Source organism: Zonotrichia leucophrys, chromosome 4, assembly GCF_028769735.1.
Source record: "Zonotrichia leucophrys gambelii isolate GWCS_2022_RI chromosome 4, RI_Zleu_2.0, whole genome shotgun sequence".
NCBI classification, from domain to species: Eukaryota; Metazoa; Chordata; class Aves; order Passeriformes; family Passerellidae; genus Zonotrichia; species Zonotrichia leucophrys.
The window spans coordinates 14,089,831-14,110,870 of NC_088173.1; the positions used below are offsets into that span (position 1 = coordinate 14,089,831).

General features: G+C 39.1%; 2 protein-coding genes across 3 annotated transcripts in view; one reads left to right on the forward strand and one right to left on the reverse strand.

The window, feature by feature from the left end:
• Window positions 1-518: 518 nt before the first annotated feature.
• CLDN22 (claudin 22) lies at window positions 519-1,172 on the forward strand. Its single transcript, XM_064712233.1, has one exon. The coding sequence runs from the start codon at window positions 519-521 to the stop codon at window positions 1,170-1,172; it is 654 nt and encodes a 217-aa protein (XP_064568303.1).
• A 2,459-nt stretch (window positions 1,173-3,631) lies between these two features.
• WWC2 (WW and C2 domain containing 2) overlaps window positions 3,632-21,040 on the reverse strand; it is a 94,636-nt gene continuing 77,227 nt past the window's right edge. The window contains exons 18-23 of one of the 2 annotated variants that reach the window (XM_064710570.1): window positions 19,872-20,064; window positions 17,739-17,903; window positions 15,153-15,245; window positions 13,833-14,075; window positions 8,265-8,392; window positions 3,632-6,259 (exon numbers count right to left, since the gene is read on the reverse strand). In XM_064710570.1, the coding sequence (XP_064566640.1) occupies window positions 6,193-6,259; window positions 8,265-8,392; window positions 13,833-14,075; window positions 15,153-15,245; window positions 17,739-17,903; window positions 19,872-20,064 (889 nt within the window). In that variant the 3' untranslated portion in view covers window positions 3,632-6,192. Of the gene's footprint in view, window positions 6,260-8,264; window positions 8,393-13,809; window positions 14,076-15,152; window positions 15,246-17,738; window positions 17,904-19,871; window positions 20,065-21,040 lie in introns of those variants that run through there. The other variant, XM_064710571.1, reaches the window with a different exon arrangement.

The window sequence follows — 21,040 nt, forward strand, 5'->3', positions numbered from 1 at the left end:
TAAGAATAAAGATTATAGGCAAACAGTCTACCTTTCTTTACAAGGCCTTGATTTACATCCCTGAAATCTCAAATTTAGCTATTACAATGAAGTCCTGTTGCACACAGAGCTGCCTTTTTATCACCACTTAAAATCTAATTAATCCGTATTGAAGCACAAAGATTTCTGTTGTGTTTTAGGGTGAGGGGTCATAGAGCCCTCTTTGTTCATCCTCAGGCTTGTAATCATCAGGCATTGGGATATAATTTTACCAAGCAAATTGGAAGGTAACAGATCAAATCCTTATCGGAAAGCCTAACTCATGGTTTAGTGAAGTCCTTCGTCCTTTATGTGAAACTTTATATTCATGAAGAACAAAAACGTGTTTCAGAGCTTGCAAAGGGTTAATAGCAAGGGCTTATATTTGGGGCAGCAGAGACCTAAAATCATCACAGCTTCCACCATCACTCAAGGTAGCAGTTGGTACAGAACTGCTGGGGAGACCATTCTCCTCAAGCTTTCAGGACTCTGCTCTTACAATGGCCTTAGTCTATCAACCAGTGATGCAATTAAGTGGCATATTGGTCTCTCTCTTGGGATGGGTCCTGTCCTGTCTCACCACCTATCTACCCCAGTGGAAAAACCTTAACTTGGAACTAAATGAACTGGAGATCTGGACCATGGGACTCTGGCAAGCTTGTGTTGTCCAGGAAGAAGGTGGAATGCAGTGCAAGGACTTCGATTCTTTCTTAGCTTTGCCTCCAGAGCTCAGGATTTCTAGGATTTTGATGTTTTTTTCCAATGGATCAGGGCTTTTGGGTCTTCTGCTCTCAGGATTTGGGTTGGACTGTTTGAAAATTGGTGAAAGACAACAGGAACAAAAGAAACGGTTGTTGCTGTTTGGAGGAATGCTCTTCTGGATATCGGGGATTACAGCTATTGTCCCAGTTTCCTGGGTTGCCCATGCCACAGTCCAGGAATTTTGGGATGAGAATATACCAGATATTGTTCCCAGGTGGGATTTCGGGGAAGCATTGTTTGTTGGCTGGCTTGCTGGATTTTGTCTTATATTAGGAGGATCCCTACTTAATTGCATAATCTGTTCTACTGAAGTCCATCCATCTTCAGTCCATTATGCAGTAGCAGAACAGCAGGATCAGTGTCAATGCTTGGAAACTGAAACAAGGCCTTAAAATGGGAAGTTTTAAGCAGTACAGCAATACTGCCCTATCTTTTCCAAACCCTTGTGCAAGCCAGAATCTTGTTCCAGTAGTAATTCAAAGGACTCTTTGTTATGCAGCTGATTTCCTAAATTTCTATCTGTTTTCTCCATAAACTGGTATTGGAAGGTGGTGTGTTTTCTCACCTGTGGAACTGCTTAAAACTGTTTCGCAGCAAAATGCTGAGGTGTTCACAGACTGCATGGAAAAGGTGCTTTTGCTTTCTTAACTGCAGTGTAAAACCATGAAAATGAATATGCATGTTCTCTTACAGCTTGGATTTTAACCAAAATGTGCTTCCTTTTTTATGTAACCAATGAAATAAGCCACAAAGTTTGACTCCCTGTTGCAATTTTCCACTTGACTGATGCAGTGACATATGAACTTAGAGGAGATGTCTGATCCTAAACAGTCTGAATACCTGCATTGCATCAAATGGTTTCTCTGTGTATTTGGAAATAGTAGGTTTCTGAAATTGTAGCAAGCTTTGCAACTGTCTTTTTGTGCATGGGGTGTGATGGTGTGGGTGCTTAGACCCAGCAAGCTGTGTTCTTCCAGTCTGCCACATTAAACTGCCCATACGAGTTATTCTAAGTGTTTCTGGCACCTGCATACTTTTGCACCAAAAATAGGCTGAGAAATGCTGCTTTAAAAACCAGTGTAGCTATCTTCCTCTGACACAGGTCTTGAGTCATTATGCATCCTATCTGAGGTCCCTTAAGTTCCATTCACTCATGTTTGGAACATGTTGCTGTATATTTGACATTAAACATGTGACATTTACCTGGCCACAAAGCAGACAGTATCATTTGCTCTAAGTGGAAGTGCATCAATGTGATGATAGAACTTAAAAACAAACTGGGATGCCAAAATGAGCAAAATTGCTGTAATGCTGTAGCTGATTGATGGAAAACCAAGTATATGCTTTTCTTAAAAAAAATCCAACAAAAAACTAATGAAAAGTGAGCCCAGCTGTGGCCACACCATTCTGCTACTGCTTTACCACACCATGTCCCAGTCCCCCAAACAATGTGTAAACAGGCAAAGCAAAGCAGGAGGGAGGGGAGAAGTACTTCATAGAGCATTGTTTTAACTTGTGCTTATTTATGTCAGAGTATGACAATTCTTTCCTAGAATTCAAGATTTCCATGATTTTAGTAGCTACATAAAATGGACTAGGACTTCTGAGCCTTGTGATCTCCAGTCCTGGTTTGGACTGTCTAAAGATGGAGGATACAGTGCAGAAGATAAAAAAGCTGTTACTACTTGGAAGAATACTCCAGGTGAAGTCTGGAGACCCTGTCCCTTGCTTACACTGTAATCCAGGGGATTTGGAATAGTGGCATCCCAGAGATTCTGCCCAGATAAGAATTAGGGGATGCCCAGATAGGAATTTGTGGATTTATTCTAATTCTAGGGGGATCTCTACTCCTCTTCACAATCTGTTTATCACCTGTCACTTATGAGAGCAGTATCCAATGGCAGTTGTACAAGATGCCCATCAGCATCTGGAACCTGGAAATGGAAGACTTAAAAAAGGGCAGGGTAGGTTTTCCAACATCTTGCTTGCAGTACAGTAAGAGACAAAGACTTGCTGAACAGACAGGTTACTGTTCACAAGAGCGGGGCTGGGATTCTTTCTTACTGAGTAGTTCCTTTAATCACTACTTACTTTCACTTTTAATGACATGAATTGATGAGCTATGGCAATTTAAGCCACCACTGTATTTCTCCCAAGTCTGATAAATGGCAGATTTTGTTTCTGTGGTATGACTTGGAGGAGTGAGTATAAAATTTTTAATCTCTAGGCCTGAATGGAGAGTTGACCATATTTTAAATGGCAGAACTACTACTGGGGATGCTTTATATATTTTTTACAAAAGAATATTACTTGAAGTCTGAAAGAGTTTGTATCACCAATTCACCATGCACTACACAAACCTAATGCAGTTCAAGCTTAAATGAAGTTTGCTGGGCCTGTATCATTTACCATAAACTCAATGTTCTCAGACATGTAATGTAATGCAAGATTCTCCATTGTGAGAGAGAGAGAATATGACCACCTCTATCCCTGCCCAATCTCTCTCTCTAAGGAAAGCCAGTATTTCTGGGCAATAATGAGCTGTTGTCTGGAGGAGACTCAACCATGTTCATTGCAGGTGCAGTTTTTACTTCATGAATGTAAAGAACTAACTTCAAGTGTATGAATTAGTTTCCATATAACTTATCCTTACAGCTGTCAGTGATTGATGTGAACTTTCTATAAATTGCCATGATTTTACACTGACAAAGCTGTAGCAGCCATCTGTTTCTGCAAAGACAATACAGAGAGAGAGAAGAGCAATAAAAGAATTAAATAAAACACTACTCTGAAAAAAAACTTTGTTAAAAAATGTATTTTCCAATCACTGAAACACATGAAAAGTGCAGAGACAAGTTAATCTATGTAATGTACTTGCATACTCTTACAGACAAAATTAGAACAGAAACACATTCAGAATATAACCTGATTAAATATTTAGTTCAGTCCTGAGCATTTGATATTTAATACAGTATAAACATAGCAATAGTAAAAAGAAAAATAATCTTAAAATTATTTGTGTTCTATTACAATTTCTGCTAAACTTTGCTCATTTGGCTAAATATTCTTGTACCAGTAATATTTACTTTTTGATATATTCAATGTACTGACATTGGTACCTGGAAATAGAACTAATTACATTCGTTATACCCTGCTGTGCAGGGTAAATTTCACTCCAAGAGTAATATTTATCACTTTACACTGATGGGACTTTATTTGTGTGTAATATTTTAGCTTATTCTATTGAGTGTTTCTTGTGACACACTGAATTAGTAAAAAACCCAAACTCCAAACCCAGAATTGTTAGAAGCTGCCTATAAAAATGTTCAACTTTACAAATCTGGAAAATGAAGAGCATGAATATGTCTGTCTCTCATTTTAAAGGAGTTTTGTAAGCCAAAGCCAGCAATACTCAGGTTTTGACTTCACCATATGCTTACAAATCAGACAATAATACTTTTTTTTGGAAAATTAATCAACATTTGAGAAAAACCAGCTAAATGGGCAAGAATTTAGACACTTCTAAGTATTCACAATAGCATCCTTAATGACAAATACTTTTATGGCCAGAACTGAACTATATTAAACAGAACATAAATAAGACTGTAAATAAATAAAAAGAAAAATCATAAAGTAGACCTCTAAATATCATTCTACAAACACTTTATATAATCAAATTGAGAAGTTGAAACTGTCAACCTTCATTTCACCTCTACATTAAATAATTCCAGATTTTTTTCAATTGACCTTTCAAACATGAATGTTATCTCAAACCAAAGACACAAAAAACAAATGGGGCATTCATAAAGGATGTTGAATCAGTCATCTTGCTCAAAATAGCATGTTTGGCTTTATATTTCAGTGAACTGATGCATTTGTGCATAAGAAAACCCTTGGGTGTTACACAGACCTGTCATTACAGAATTGTCACTTTGAATCTAAGACAGCTGCTACCATATTGTGGTTATATTGTTTCCATTTGCTCAGCAAGTAATTATAACATTTCTGAAAGATGAAGTTCATGCAATGTGGCTTATTGCTTGGGGAAAAAAACTGTAGCCAGTGAATGAAATACATCTGAGTGCAACATACTAAGTAGAAAATGAAATCTTTCTGTTCTCTGCAATATCCACCTACTTACACAGTACCCACAGAAGATGAGCCCAACTGCTTTACCAAGACAGGACTGCTTCAACACCTACATCCAATGTTCTGAACTTCTAACAGAAGGCATCCAAGTTGCCTTCTGATGAAGCAGCCTGCTAGGAAGGAGCATGTAAGACATTTGAAACAGGCTGTTCACATCTATTCATTAAACATGTGCACCCCCAACTGCATACAGGGTCAATTCTATATTTTAAAAATTGTTAGATATTGTACAAAACTTTGTGCAGCCTTTTAGTAAGGAGCTTTTTCAGAAAATGGTTTATCTTACCAACAGGACTTCTGTTATCTGAGTTAGCATGTGAGATTTCTTTTTCTGGTATAAATACTTTCATGCTGCATCTCCAGATCTGCAAACCTAGCACACTCCTTCATTATTCCTAGCTGGCAATCATACAGCCCCCTAGGACAAATGATTAACAGAGAAAAACTTTCTGTTTTAAGAGCACAGTGGGTATAACTATTCCAATTTCAATAGTGGTGTTATGAATTTGATTCATCCTGTTCAGAAAGCAGCTGCCCCTTTTGGTAGTCTCAAAGTTAAGTTTTTAGGGTTACTTGTCTGCTTTGCCTTTCTCACTCCCGCAGATACAAGAAACCTTTAAGTGCAGGTTAAAGTACTGTACATTCACAAAACTAAACTCTGAACTCTGTATTTTCCTACAAAGTATTAAAAAAACAAAACCAGAAAAAATTATTTTCAGAAACAAAATTACATAGTGGATGATGAATCTAAGCAGCAGCTGTTGTGAGGCAGCCTGGATGTTTTGGAAAGGAGCTTACGCTTGTGGTGAACTTTAAACTATAAAAGTTACACTCTTGTACAAAAGTATTGCATGGCAGAACAGCCATTTTCACAGTCTGCTCACATGAAAATAGTGAAAAGATAAACAATTGTCTGTTGAACATAATTTTTCTCAACACAGTGCAGTTCAACAGATACATGCTTAGTACTGTCTCTGTTCCTTTGTTCCGTCTTTACAAAATAAAAACACAGATGCGATACACACAAACTGTACAAAATCAGCATCAGCATACCAAAATTAATCTACTTTGGTTTTCTGTTTGTTGGGGTTTTTTTTTGCCATTTTTTTAAGCTTACAACAATTCAGTTCACTATATTTTACAAATAAACATATCAATAGTGAATGTAAAATAGAAGATCTTTGAAAGCACATCACTGGAACTACAAAGCTCATCTGAAAAGAGATGAACAAATGGAAAAAACACTTCAATGAAACTGCATAATTATACATCATCAGCTGGAAGGGCTGGTATACTGATCTTTGCTCTTGTGAAGTATGCTATCTTCTCCCTGAAATTAGAAAAGAAAACAAGAGATTTTTTTTTACCATTTGTGGCATGATTTCAATGTTATCTGCTGTAGAGTTGCTAATATAAGAGCATAATTCTTTAAAACACAGGTTTGTAAAATACACAGAAAATTTATTTACAACAAATGTAGCATTCTGACACAATTACCTTCTTACGCAGATTTATGTAAAAAGCAGTTCCAGTTTTGAAAGAGAAAAAATACCAGTATTTCATTAATCACTGCAATGATAAGACTGAAATATTGTTCCAGTCACTGAATTTCCAATGATGATATTTTCAGTAGGGGGATGAGATGGCAAAATAAATAATTTTATCCTAACATGGGAAAAGGCCAAGCGGGGAATAGTCAAGTCTGGGCAAGACTCAGAAGCAGAATTGTCAACTCATCCTCTAGTTGCTTCCCCTGTGCTGTTACCTTTTCTGTCACCTATGAACTGAGACATTACTGAAGCATAACAAGTTTACACAGGGTTGCCTAGCAGCAGACTAGAAAGCAGAAGAGAAGTACTGGGGGCTTAAAAATTAAAGCTCAGAAGAGTCATTCTTTTTGAGAGCTTTAAAAATGTCTCTCTGTGATTAGTCTGAGGCCACAGCACTGTAACAAGTCCAACTAGCAGGGCATGCACAATTCAGCCTCCAGGGGTAAGTATTTATCCAGAAGACTAAACCATGTTTTCTACTGGAGTTTCCATGAAAAACAGTAGCTCAGAGCAAAATCAACCTAAACTGGCTTTCTCTTCTTAGTTGTGTGGTGACTAGAAAACAAAGGAAAATAGAGCCTTTTGATATCCTTCTTGCAGGGGAATGGGGTTTTAGGCACTATTACACATTCCTGTAGATTTAGGCAGCAGTCTGTGATGATGCTTAAATGACCAGCACTGACCAAAACCCTTTCTGAAGATATGCACGAAAAATGAAATCTTCAGGATGCTCTGAATTTCAAGCTGAAGATAAATTACTCAGCTGTAATACATCTTAGCTGAGGAACCCCTTTCCTTTCTCTCTTGCTTTGATTCTGCATCACTTACAGCTATGGTTTGCAATACATGCTGCCTCACAGGCCCTACTTGCTTATGGATTTCTCCAACTGCTCACAAAAGAAGGTTAAAAAAAGGCAAAGAAGTCTCAGGAGCTGACTTAAATTTCCTATAAAGGAATCCAAAATTCAAACTCGAAAATTGTGTGGTAACTAACAAAACAAACCAAATTAACTTGCAGTACTGTTTCTCTGTGCAAGAGCAAGCATTGCATTTTTCATTCAATAGATGTATATTTCTTTTTATATTTAAGTGTGGCCTCCAGGCTGCAAGTCCTACCACTTACTGGCCAGTCTTTTAGGAATTTAGACCAGTGAGGATTAAGGTTTAAGATAAATAGTGCTCATTCTGTCTTATGCTAAGCAAGAACACTTCACTAATTGCTTCAAGTAATTGTTTGCTTCACACCAAAATGAGAAGGGAAACAAAACAGAGGAGGGATTCAAGATCTTTCTTAAATACTAAGTCTTAAGCAAGGCACAAGTGGTGGTTAATGAGTTTCCTGATGAGCTGTATCCTGTCCTACTTCTCATTGAGTGGCCATTTGTTTCAGGCCCTTGCCATCACTGGAAGAGCTCCCGCGACTTAAAGCCCACAGTCAACCTGATGAGGGTGAGGTGAGCTACAGCAAGCACCACACACGTGCCTGCCTACAGCAGATGTCACACAGGGTGTGACACTCCGTGCCTGCCTACAGCCAATGTCACACAGGGTGTGACACTCCACTCAGCTTCCTCACCACCTCTGAACTGCCACATGAGCAGGTCACCAAGACCTGGCCCTCTGAAACTCCAACTTAGAGCCATGTTAGAAATCTGTGATGTTTCTGGCAAGTCAAAGCCATGTGGATTTTTTACTAATACTACAGAGCATGTCTGGTTATACCTAGAAACAGTTCATGTTACTTCACTACATTAAAAAGGGCATGAAAAGCAGAACAGGCCATACCTGAATGACTGCACCTGCAGTGGCACTTTCTGGCTCTGCTCCCGTAGCCGGCACACATCCTTAGAAGCCTTCCTCATCAATTTCTCAGCACTTAAACCTTGTTTCTGCTCTTCTTTTGACTGTTCAGCCTGTATCAAGAAAAACAACTGTATTTTGCTGATAATGAACAACTATTCATTTCAAAGTGAGAGATGCTTCTGTGTTGAGCAAAACACTTGGCAGTGTCAGGTTTACTGTTGGGCTCAATGATATTAAAGGTCTTTTCCAGTCTAAATGAATCTATGATAATCTCTATATAAAAGGTCAGCAAGATGAAAGACTGACATCACAAGCCTAAGCCATGGCTGTGGAATAAACCAATGGGGCTTTTCCTAAAAAAATAAATAGAGCAAATTCTGTGCCATCACAGGTGGCTACTAGGTTTTGTAAATTCTGATATTTCTTGGAGCTGTAGTTAGACAATACCTAACATTGTATGAGCACAAGTTGTCTATCCAAGCATCTTTTTAAGAACTGCAAGCCACTGATTCTCTTCCCATATAAAATACTTCTATTTCCTGACAAAAGCTCTCAGAAAAGTTGCCTATACCTACTCTAAAGTGACTGACAAAAAATAGGGAAGGCGTGCTCTCAAAACACATTTTCAGGTTTTGTTGACCATGTTAGCAAGGAACATGAACTTTTATGACTTTATTCATGACATAGCACCTATTTTGCATGAGACTCACTTCTTTCATTTGCATTGTAGAGACTTAAAAGCCAAAGCAAGTGAACAGAACACCAGTGGTAACAAGAGATCAAAGGTCCTTTGTGAGCACTGCTGAGCAGCTACATACCCCACAGTAAGTGACCGGATTTCTGTACCTCAGTATTGCCAGCTCTATTACTTATGTCTTTACTAAGCATCAACAGGACAACTACAGCTATGTCATCCACCATTTTAGCAACAAGACTGCTATTAATAGCTGTGCTTTGGCCTTAAAACTGTAACAAGGGTTTCTGAATATCAATATATAAAAATCAATATATATTCTGAATATCCAATAATTTGAACTGTAACTCTTTTTAGGTGGGCAGTCACTTGAAATTCTTATATAAATGACCTCCATTCCTACACAGGTGAGTTCTGTAACAAATGCATTTTTGCCCACATAACATGTGGGGTGCATGGTGTAGGCAGTGCTTTTCTAGACTGCAGAGGCTGTCAGAAAAATGTTATTTATTGTATTTTGAATTTTGTCTGCCATTAAAATTCAATAGAAGCAGTTCACAGCTTCTATTCTTAAACAGCTATAAAGTTGTAGAGACTTTAATTTTTGATTCTTTAGAGACTTGAAAATGCTGTTCATTACCTCAAATTAAAATACATTTGCAAGGCTGAAACAGCAATCTTCAAAGCAAGTTTGTGACTTAGAAGTTCACATCCCAGTTCTGAATTCAACCCAGTAGACTCCTAAACAACAAAACCAACTAATTCAAAAGAGCTAGTCCATACTATCAGTTTCATACTGGGTAGTTATAAGAAAGCTGCTCACAGCAGGATAGTGGTACCCTCTGTCTGTTGAAACGCACTCTGGTTTCGATATGAAAGTGTTTTACATTAAAGAGAACCACCCTTTCAAAAAACTCACTCAAAATCCAGTCAGCTTATACTGCTGTTAACTTCTTCAGTCCCCAACTCCAAAATAGCTGTGATTTTAAAATGAAATTAATCTATAAGTGTTGTTTTCTTTATTAGTTAGTGAACATAAATTTGCAATCTACAACTGGTAATGTCAATTAATTTCACGTATGTCACTGGTCATATGTTTTACCAGCTCCCCTAATTAATATTTACCATCAAAGTACTAAACATACAATATTTCAAAATTTTCTAATTTATCCTTCCCTAACTATACATGAGATTCTTGTGATTACTGCATTTCATGTTTAAGAGCATAGATGACTTGTTTTCATACTCTCTATTACCATGTATCCTTTTTTCATTTTTGAATCCATTTATTTTTTCAGTATGCTCTATGAGAAACCAGGATTTCATCCCAATGTCTCTAGTAATATGCATATGAGAAGGTATATACATGACAAGGTTTATATTTACATTATGTTTTTTGAGTGCTTTATATAAAATACAGAAAATCACACAAATACAAAGGCCAGACATTCAGTAAGTCCTAAAATCTGGCACATTTTGTGGTGATGTACCCCCCCACCCTGGCAACAGTATGATCTCAGATTCTTTAAGTGACCTGAAACCACTCATTCACGACACTTATGTACCAAATGTGTCAGATAGGAATCTCTCTATCTGGGCTTAGCTTAAGCTTAAGTTAGTTTAAGATGACAAAGAAAAACCACTATCAAAATTAGAGCTGAAATGCTATTTCCTGTCTTGTTCTTCTGTGGGTTTTGTATAGAAAAAACTGAATCCAAAGAAAAACTAACTGTGCTAAACACCAAATCACTGGGACAAGGACATACATATTGGTATTAATGACATAGTTACATATTCCCTCAACATAAACGATGTACTAAAAAGAAATAAAGAAGATATTTACAGGAATCTTTTTTAGATATAAACAACAATAGTACTTTAGAAGATACTAGGTGTCTGAAAACTTACTTGTATGAGGATTTACGACTCAAACTTTGAAACCCTGTATGATTTCTCACAAATATCCAATCTAAACAAGAGAAAATGCTTCTGGTACACAGAATTATCTCTGTTCTCTGATCTGCAGGTATTAGTGGGCATTACATACTTGCTGCACTTAGGGAGGTGTGGAAGGAATGAGAGGGAAGGTATGGAGTCTGTGGATCTGGCTTCAAGCAGAGTAACTAACTGCGTGCTAGCAAGCAGCCACTGATTTTTAACATCCCCCACATCAGTGGTTTCATTTTTCACTCGAGACTCTCTCAATTTCTCTGGTGTTTCCAGCTGCTGCATTAGTCTGTGCCATTATAATGCCTGCAGGATCTAAGAAATAATCTATGACAATGTTCTCTAGGCTGCTGTGTTTTGCTAACCCAAGGGGAAACACTGACAACACAGTACAGCACTCTCAGGGTTGTTTTGCTCCGCAGGGGAAGGCTGCAGTGATTTTAAGGGTAGAAATTTTTCTAGAAACTTTGTAAGCACTCTTCAAAGAGGTGGAGCGACTGTGATCATTGTTCTGACTTCTACCTTGGGAAGGAGGACTTAAATGCTGTGTTACTGCCTGCATATATTTTAGGAATGTATATTATTACCCTTATTGTTCACCAGTGTGTGTAATGGTGTTGATCACAGACAGCAGCCATACAAAATGTGACAAACCTACCTCCTGCCTTGGAAGAGCCAACTGAAATAAAGCATAAATCCAAAGGATTCATAATATGAAATGTTGTAGAGGCATACTCTGTTATAGAGGGAAAGTTTTAGAATGGGAGTAGTTTTAAATTAAACACTCAGAAAATATAATTTCTGTCCTGCATCCAGTATTGGATATAAACTATTAAATTCCACATAAATTTAGCTATGCTCCTTTTCTATAAGTTACTATTTTTATGAGTTAAAACTTGGATCAAATGAATATAATGGTAAAAACCAATACAGTTACACTAGGTTTAAACACTGCACTATCTTCCCCCATTTTGCCCAATGTTTTTCAGAACACTCATCAATGTTCACCCTAAACTCTGCTGGTGTTATATTGTCATTTTAGTACTCCACTAACTATAACCAACAATAGATGCCAAAAAGTGGGACCAGAAGACACAACAGGACATAAATGTAGAATTGGGAGAGCATGCAGGGGAGAAGTTTTATTTCCTCAGGTACCAGTCAAGGACTTCTTGAAATATGTGGTGCCATTACAATTTTTCTACTATGAATTGAGCCAATCCATATATTAATAACTTTTTGAACCTATGCAAACTTGCAGCACTCAATGTTTTATTGAAAACATTTTTACAGTTTCTGAATGTCATGCTATGTTTGCTTGCATTTAACCTGCCACCTGTTCAATTTTCTACTTCTTGGTGAATACAAGACCATGATTAATTGCTCTCTTCCACCTCACTCATGGTTGTGTGGACTTCAGTTGTAGCTACTTAGCTGTTCCTTACACAGACATTGTTTCCTCCCTTGACCATCCTTGTTGACTCTCTGCAATTTTATCATGCACTTTGAAAAGGGAAACCGAAAATAAACTATGTTTATGGTACAGGCATAATAATATTTAGACCTTAAGGCAATGATATGTTTTGTTCCAAGTATTTTTCTTAGCAATTCCTGTCTTATTTGCTTTTTGACATCTGCTGATCCTGTGATGTTTTTGTTTATGTTTTGTTTCTCGTATGTGGAGTACCTCATTCCTAACATTTCCTAACAAAGAGCTCAGCTTTGTAAATGTAAATATTAGGATCATCCTTTCCTCTCCTACACAAGGCTATTTACTGACATTTAGCTTTAAAAAACAACAAAACAAACAACTATTGCTTACATATGAGGAGGGCCTCTTGTTAAAACTTTCCATTTTTACAACTCAGAATAACCTGGTGTATCAAAGCACTAGTCTGTCAACCATAAAGAGCTAAGGAGCACAGATCCCTCCTGGCTGTCACTCACAACCTCCCCTCACTGAAAACTGATGGTCATTGACAGACTTGGATGGGAAGGGGGCTCCAGAAGGTGCCTTCTCCACCTTCCTGCTCACAGTAGATGATGCCAGAACTGAGTAGTCAGGGTCTTGACCAGTTAGGTTTAGAATACCTCCAACTGTGCAGGTTGTGTGGGTTTGTTTTACTTTTTTTCCTTGGTTGGGTTTTTAACTCCTCCAACAACCTCTCCAGGGCCCTATTCCAGTTGATGATCTCCATAATGATAAAAAAACCAAACAACCTCCCAAAAAACATAATAAGAGCCCCACAACATCTAACTTATTAATGTATCTTGTTGGAATTTTCCATATTCCAGCTTCTCACTGTTGCATCTTATTCTTCTGTCCTGTTTCTTGTCTTTTAATCATGTGGGGGCATCTCACCTTATGGCAATGCATATATACTTGTACTGTTTGAGAGACCATCACAGAGAACAGAATCTGGCTTTCCTTTGCCAAAACTACAAGAAGTATGTCCTGCATGAAGAAACAAGCCACTGCCTTTTCCCCATGCCCCTACCACTCTAAGGAGTGGTAATTGCTCCTTCTACCTGTTACAAGCATTTTTTGGCTACAAGTTCTGTGCAGACTGCAAAGCAACTGATGCTGAGGGACAGAAAGCACATGCAAATCTGTAAAAGCATGGCTGGGATGTGAGAATTCTAAACTAAATTTTAAGTAAATGCTATTGTACTACACCAACCATAATTCCTACTTCAAATAATAGAGGGCACGAGGAAAATGTTACCTCAAATTCTACATTCAATGTACTATTAATCAATAAAGAAACAGTTTACACTATGTAATTCAGAGAGGTAATTAGTCAAATGTGAGCTTCTGTAAAAACCTTTTAACATCATTGAGCAAATTCTTTAACAAATTTATATCAAAGGTAGGGGCATACTTACACATATGTGAATGCTGCTCATACCTGTTTTTCAGCTTGTTTCAAGAGTTTCTGGAAACGTTCATCCTCTAGCACACACAGAGGAAGGTCTGCCTCTCCTCTGCCTTTCACCTCCTCAAGCTTTTGTTTCAGGTCCCTCAAGGCCTGGAGCTCGTCGTTCAGACGGCTCTGCCTCGTGCGCGACACCTGCAGGTCCAGCTCCAAGTCCAGGGAAGTGCGCGCGGGGCACTCCTGCGCAGCTCTCCGCAGCATGGGCTGGCAAACAGGCTGAGTCGGTGGGAGACAGGACAGTAACAATTAATACCTGGAGAGGCTGGTGGAGAGCTTGACATACTGCAGTCAGAAAAGCTCAAATATTCTGGAGGGGGAAGGGGGAGCTTTACCAGTCTTTTTTTCTGAAGTAAAAAAATTCACCTATCCTGGAATTTTTCTTTAGTTGCTAGCTAAAAATAAATGCTCCAACTAAGTGCACAATGATGTATTTAAGGTTAAAAACAAAAAACCCATTCTGATCCCTGGGATGACACTGCTGGGAGACACAACACCACACAGAATTCCCCACAGATGTCAACTACATTATTTATTTTTGTAAGTATTTGCTTTTCCAAGGCCTAACTGAACACATAATGTTTTAAACTCTGTAAACACATACTTCTTCAGCTTATTTCACATTATTTACTGTCCTTTCACAGTGATTTTCTGCATGAGTAAGTCAGACAGGAGAAGCCACTTCGGACTATTCAGTATCCCAGACTTTTCTTTCTTATGCACAATGCATCCTGCTTCCTGGTAACAAGGCTTCCAAAGGGCTATTTTTCTAGTTACAATTAAGATTAAAATATAACTCTCTAAATTTATGTAAGAATGAGTTTCATGCAAGAGACTCTTACTCTCTTGTCCTTCAATCCTTTTGCTACTTGAATACTTTGGTGAAGTGTCAATTCCCTTTAAAAGGACATCTAAATCCTTGAAATCTTCACCAAAATTTGCTCAAGATGTATATTGCTGGTGTTGACTTTTGTGCAGCATAGGCCACCTTGTGTCACATTCTTTAACACAGATCCCTTTTGACAATAAGTTCAACAAGAAATGCCATGATGCTAAGCATCAGTGTCTCGCTGCTGGCTTCAGCCATGACCAAAACAACACAGGCTTTGTTGGAGGGGAGCTGACATTGGACTGAGACCAATATGTTGATATTTCAACATGAAACTACAGGACAGAATCGTGGTACTTGTGTTGCTTTTGCTGAAATACTTGAAATAAAGGGTATCCTTTATGTCATTTGGTATTCCCAGTGTCCCCATAGTTCACTGCAAACCACGTGCAGGTAACAGCACATACCCGTTTAACTCTCAGGCTCCGTCGTTCTGTGGAGTTTCTCACAAACAGAGACTTCTTGGCCAGCGTGGAGCTGTCGCTGTCGCTGCGATTCAGCTGCCAAAATGTACAGAACAAACAGACATAAAGCACCTCCAAATATGAGAGGTGCAAATATACCTGCACTGGTACAACCAGTGAGGGAGCCTCAGCCTTTACATACATGTTACTATAAAGTTAACAAGTTTGCAACTAAAATAAGCATTTACTCTAAAATCATAATCCTATACCAGGACAACCATTGATCTTACCGAATGAATAGTGAGTCTCTTTAGGAATTCAAGGAAGGTAACCATGGTTATTAAGTACTGATAAATCATTGGCTGCAGATACAAACTATGGATGTTGCTTACCTGGGGCAGGCTTTTAACAAATTTACTACAGGGAAGGTAAGTTACTGTAGACATGCACCCGTCCAACAAGCAGTATTTTTGTATTGTTATTAATTGCAACAAACAAAGTGTGCCTACATCTTCCTTCAGCAGCACTGTCTGCTTCTTAAAATCATGTGCCACATCTCAGCAGTAGCTTCTTCACAACTTTAGCATTATTTCATACACATCAGTGCAGAATGATTGTTAGGGGCATCAGCATCAGTAGGTGGTCAGAAGCATCCCTCTGAAGAATATGTATTTCAACTCTTCAGGAGAGGACAAGAAAAGGAATCCTCCTGCTAACATTTCAGTAAGCAAAGGCAGGGCCCTAAAGTGTGCTTACACAGGGCTGACTGGGAGCTGGGGTCAGAAATACAACCACTTGCAATACAAAGTACTCCTCTTGAGAGACAAATCTGTCTTTTCGCCATGAGCCATTACTGGGAGCTCACTCCTTGATACAGAGAAGCAGCCATCGTCACTGATGTTCTTTAGGCACTTTTCAAGGGACATTTTCCAAAGTACCAACACTTTAGTTCTGTCCATTAGGCCTCAAAGATCTCTGTTTTCTGAAATATCAGAGGTGCTCTCTTAAAGCCAGGCTATCTCTTCTGATTAGAGAGCAGCTGGCACTTCACCAGAGTGCATCCAACAGGCGCTTTCCTCTCCTACAGCACCGTAATGCAAGGAAGGATGGATATGCCTGTGGTACAAGCTGGGGACTGGGACTGGGGACACCCCAGCTCTTCAGCCTTCTTTGTGAACTTGGATGCAGCTACAGTGCCCACTCTGGAGCCCCCAGCAGTGGGCAACAACTGTTTCTGACACTGCCAAAGACAGATCTGCAAACATGTTCTTTTCACAGGGTATTTTGCTTCCAGGCAATATCATACACAATGAGAAACAGAATGGTTTATTCCAAGTAAGTTTTTTTTTTTTTTTTAATTCTGGCTCTTGGCAGCAGATATGTAGCAATGTTCAAAGCTACAAAAGCCCAATACTTTTCCAGATGCAGAAATTTCCAAAGTTTGCACTACCTAAACTACTAGTTTTACTTCCTGTTGAAGACCTACATAGGCAGCAGGCTAAGGTGAAGTTTTTTTGCTAGTACTACCAATTTCCATTTAGGAATTAAATTCCAGCACACGAACTAAGATGAAGGCTAGCATCTGAATTCAGCCAATAATGTATCCAAATTGTGTAAAGACTGTTAGAAAACAATCTGCAATATTTCATTCTGGAGGGTATATGGAATAGTTATTTAAGTACGTAGGTATTGACTAAGGATTTTTTTTTTTTTGCCAGTGAGAATCACAGAGAAGTGATGAACATTAACATTCCCAAATGGTTAAGGCAAATGCCTCTAACTGAACTGGGGAATTAAAGCATAGGTATTACTTTTTTTAAAAAAACATACTGGAATGAATAACCCGTAGAAACTAAAGATCAAAATAAACTGCCTTTTCTATGGTATCTGTGATTAAAATCTATAGAGCTGGTAGTTTATGCTTATATCTTGTAACACATTATTTTCATAGTTAGTTTAGCAGCAGCAAGACTCACAATTTAAATCTTTTTTTCTTTTTCCATGCTACCATAGATCTAGAGAGACTGGAGAACGTAGCTGCCAAAGCCATGTTTAAAACCCAGCCCCGAGGCAGCGCTTGCACATCTTTCAAAGATGCAATTACAGCAGGATTTGGGCTGCCTAGGTTTAAAACCAGCTGAGATACAAAGCGAGATTTAAAATTGATGACTGAGCTCTTTCCACACTGTTACCCTTAAATGGTTGCATTATTAAAATATGGTAATGCAATGGCATTTTACAGTGAATTCTATTTCATGTTGTAACAAATTGTTTTGCTGCGAGAGTGCTGGAGTTGCTGACGTGCAGGGAAACACTTTTTGCAGAGAGCCAGCACAGGCATCTGTGTTATTTCTCTCCAACAGGATGTATTTTTGCCCTAGCAGAGGTGTTTTGCAGGAGTATGCAACTCTGCTGAAAGTCAATTCTACTATACATCAGCTCAGATAGGGAAGGACTCTAGAGAAGGCACAGGCTGTGCCTCTTGCAGGGAAAAGCAGTACATGACTCGGTGTCATTAATGCTTCATTCCCAAGAAGTTAAATGACTCTTTGGTTAATAGCTCTTCATCCCAAGTGTCTCTGCTCCTACCCTGCAGATGTATTGGTTCCGCTGGCCTGGAGAGAAGGTTTGGGAGCGCACTATCATGCTGTTCCTGACAAAGGGACGCTGTCTGCAGCTCCAGCTGGCTCTGTCCTTGGGTCGGACTGCTGTGTTCTCGTTAACCAATTCCTCAGTGTTAGTCTCTTTATCAACCTGTGAACAGGAATTTAATGGATAAGACTTACTATAACCAGATACATGCCCCCACATAGTTTCTGTGCCTTCAGACTTCACAAGCATTCTCATTACCTTGTGGTGGATGGAAAAAGACCAGCGGCAAAAAGCACTGTGCATTTACAGAGAAGCTATTCTAAGTAAAGAAATACAAAATTCCCAAGAGGCTTAAGAGTGTGTGGAGAGGCTTTGAAGGTACTCTTTGTAGCTAGTAAAGCTGAAGCTTTTGCAGAAAGGCCTTTGCTGCTTTGCTGCTTGGCAGAAGGTTTGAGGCAAACACAGTGCAAGTAATGTTTTTCTTTGCCATTTGCAGACATGATGATTATTGCACATTTATATTTACTTTGTTTGGTATTTGCAGAAGAGCAAAGTTCTGCCATGCCAGAGATGGTGCCTGTGCACACTGAAAGGGGGCAGCTGGGAAAGTTACACTGCCCAGGTCCTTCCAGACATACTGCCATACATCCCCAGGCCTCAGCAGCAGGACTGCTGTATGCAATCTCTAGAGCTTCACCAGCCTTGTGAACCCAGGGAAAAGACACTGCTGGCTGCTGTCCCTCAGCACAGCCTGCTGCCCACTAGAGTTGTCCCACATGTGCCAGAGGGAGCCTCAAGTGGCTCCATCCCTGTGGGTGGCACAGCCTGTGCTTACTTCCATGCTGCAATCATCCTGGCTCCTGGGCTAGACCAAGCTCTGCAGCAGCTGGGACATCCAACGTTACTGATGAGCAATGGGGCTTTTTCTTCAGCTTGGGTCATTTAAGGAGGTTCATGGTTTCCACAGTGCAGGAGATAAATACAGTGACCTAAATAGCACAACAGCAACCCTGAGAGCATGTGGCCTACAGAGATCTGTGCTGTGTCTGGCTCTGCAGTGGGGACTGCTGTCTTTCACTCTTTGTCTGGGTCCACCCAGGCCAGGCTTAGCAAAGCACTTGTGTGCATGGCTGACCTTCACATGTCGTCCGTGCCATCTCCCCTTGCCCAGTTAGGGCTTTGATCTATATTTACTTGCTACCCAGCAGACTGTCAGTCCTTTTAATACCACAGCCTTAGCTCATTTGGCATCTTGCCACATTAATTGGAAGTTAATTACAATTTCCAGCAAGTCCACTGAGATGTTAAACTTTTGTATTGTCACAAAGTTGAAGGAACGAGATGTCACTCTTCATCTTTTTACTGCAGTTATTTTATAGAACTTGTGAGTTTAAAATATGCAACAATGTTTTTACTAAGATGCAGAAAGATTCTAAAAATTTCATTTCTGAGAGTGTTCTACCACATCAAGGATATGTTTACTAAACTTTTAGTAAAAGTGCTTTCAGGAAAGTGGAATATAATTTCAAAAACAACAGTTACCAAGAACTGTGTGGATACAATAGTACCCTCAATTGTTCAAAAGTATACACAGTTTTAATACACATTTTGGAATTTTCTGTTCATTAATCTTTTGTCCTTTTTTCTGCTAAGACAGTTCTTGTATTTCATGCCCAAAAATTAGGGGAAAAAATAAGGAAATCCCTGCATTGGCTTAAAGATCTTGACTCTTGTCATGTGTTTTTTCCTGTTGAGCACACAAATCAGAAAAAAAGAAAAGGAAACAATGAAACAGATGTGCAGAAATATTTTAAATATGCACAAGCTGAAGGTACTGAACTACTCTTGTATTTTGAATGTCCTCCATATGCAACAAAAAAAGTGAAGATAGAGAGTCTTGGTTAATTGTCCTGGACTTACAAGTCCTGCTTAGCATGTCTGTCCAATGTCCTCTTCATAGTTCACAAGTGACCACTCCAATTTTGTTACATGTACATACATACAAGTGCTACAGCAAAGGCCTCATCAAATTGTAAATGCATAGATGCAGCAGACTTCTATATTAATTGCTCAGAAATAGATTTTAGACATAGTAAGATACTGCAGGAATGTGAATTTTAAGATATTCACCAGTGTTAGAATTACAGCAGCTTGCTGGCTTTCCTGGGCCTCATCACTGTTCTCTCTGTTCTTGTCTTCATTCATTTTTGGTCCATCCATGAGTAACCCCAGGTCATCATTACAGTCACCTTCTACTTCCAGCTTAATGCCATCTTCCTCTTCATCCACAATTTCATCAGAGGCCTCTGCAAGCATCTCTAGCCTGTATGGACAGAAGTAGCCCAGGCTTATTATGAAAAACTGAAAAAGCTCACCAGAGGAAGATACCAGAAAGCCCAGACCTGCACTAATGTGTAAGGCATGCATTTTCCTGACAAGGAAAACAACTATCAGCCAAATGCTTCCACCAAGTACATGTGAAGGCACATTTCATTGCTGCCCTAAGCAAAACCCAGAGCTACTACAGTTCACCTTCAGGGTTGTTATGACAGCACTGCACTCTACTCAATGGCTGTAACATTGATAACGTTGAAGGACTTTTGTTATAAGTTCATAAAACAAAAAGCTACTCCCCCCTTTCCCCCAGTAAAGCGTGTATTTTCTTCTACACTGCAGCTAAGAAATTGAACAATAACAGAACTCAAATAGCAATTTAGTAAGAAATCTGTTTCTTGGGAAAGCTCACATTTTCTTCAAAAACAAGCTCATCAATGGAAGCACACCCACACTGACTTTGTCAGACAGCAGCTCTCTTTTCAGTTGCATTAAGTTGCATCAGCTTGCCTGTTACAATTATTGCAACTATAATATTTGATATTTTGCTGCACTCCCAGTGGCTTCACAACCCAGGTGGTTTCACAGGAAGATGTACATGGAATGAGGAGCATTGGCAGCAGTTCATAGAGCAGCCAAGAGACTGTAAACCTACAAGAATGTGAATAAATTGACCATACAAGAGAACAAGACTTTACTCCAGTTCCAGTGGTGGTGAGGCACTGGAACAGTGTGTCCAGAGAAGCCACAGATGTCCTGTCCTTGGAAATTTTCAACGCCAGGGTGGATGGGGTGTTGACCATCCTGATCTAGTGGAAGGTGTCCCTGCCCATGGCAGCAGCATTAGACTGGATGATCTTTAAAGATCCCTTCCAACCCATACCATTCTATGAATCTATGATCTCCAAAAGTACAGCCCTTTTGTTTGTGTAAGAAGAGGAAGAATAAGCTGAATCATTCAGGCC

Bases quoted from the DNA above. Each gene is read 5' to 3' on its own strand.
- CLDN22 (XM_064712233.1), top strand. From the start codon at position 519: ATGGCCTTAGTCTATCAACCAGTGATGCAATTAAGTGGCATATTGGTC.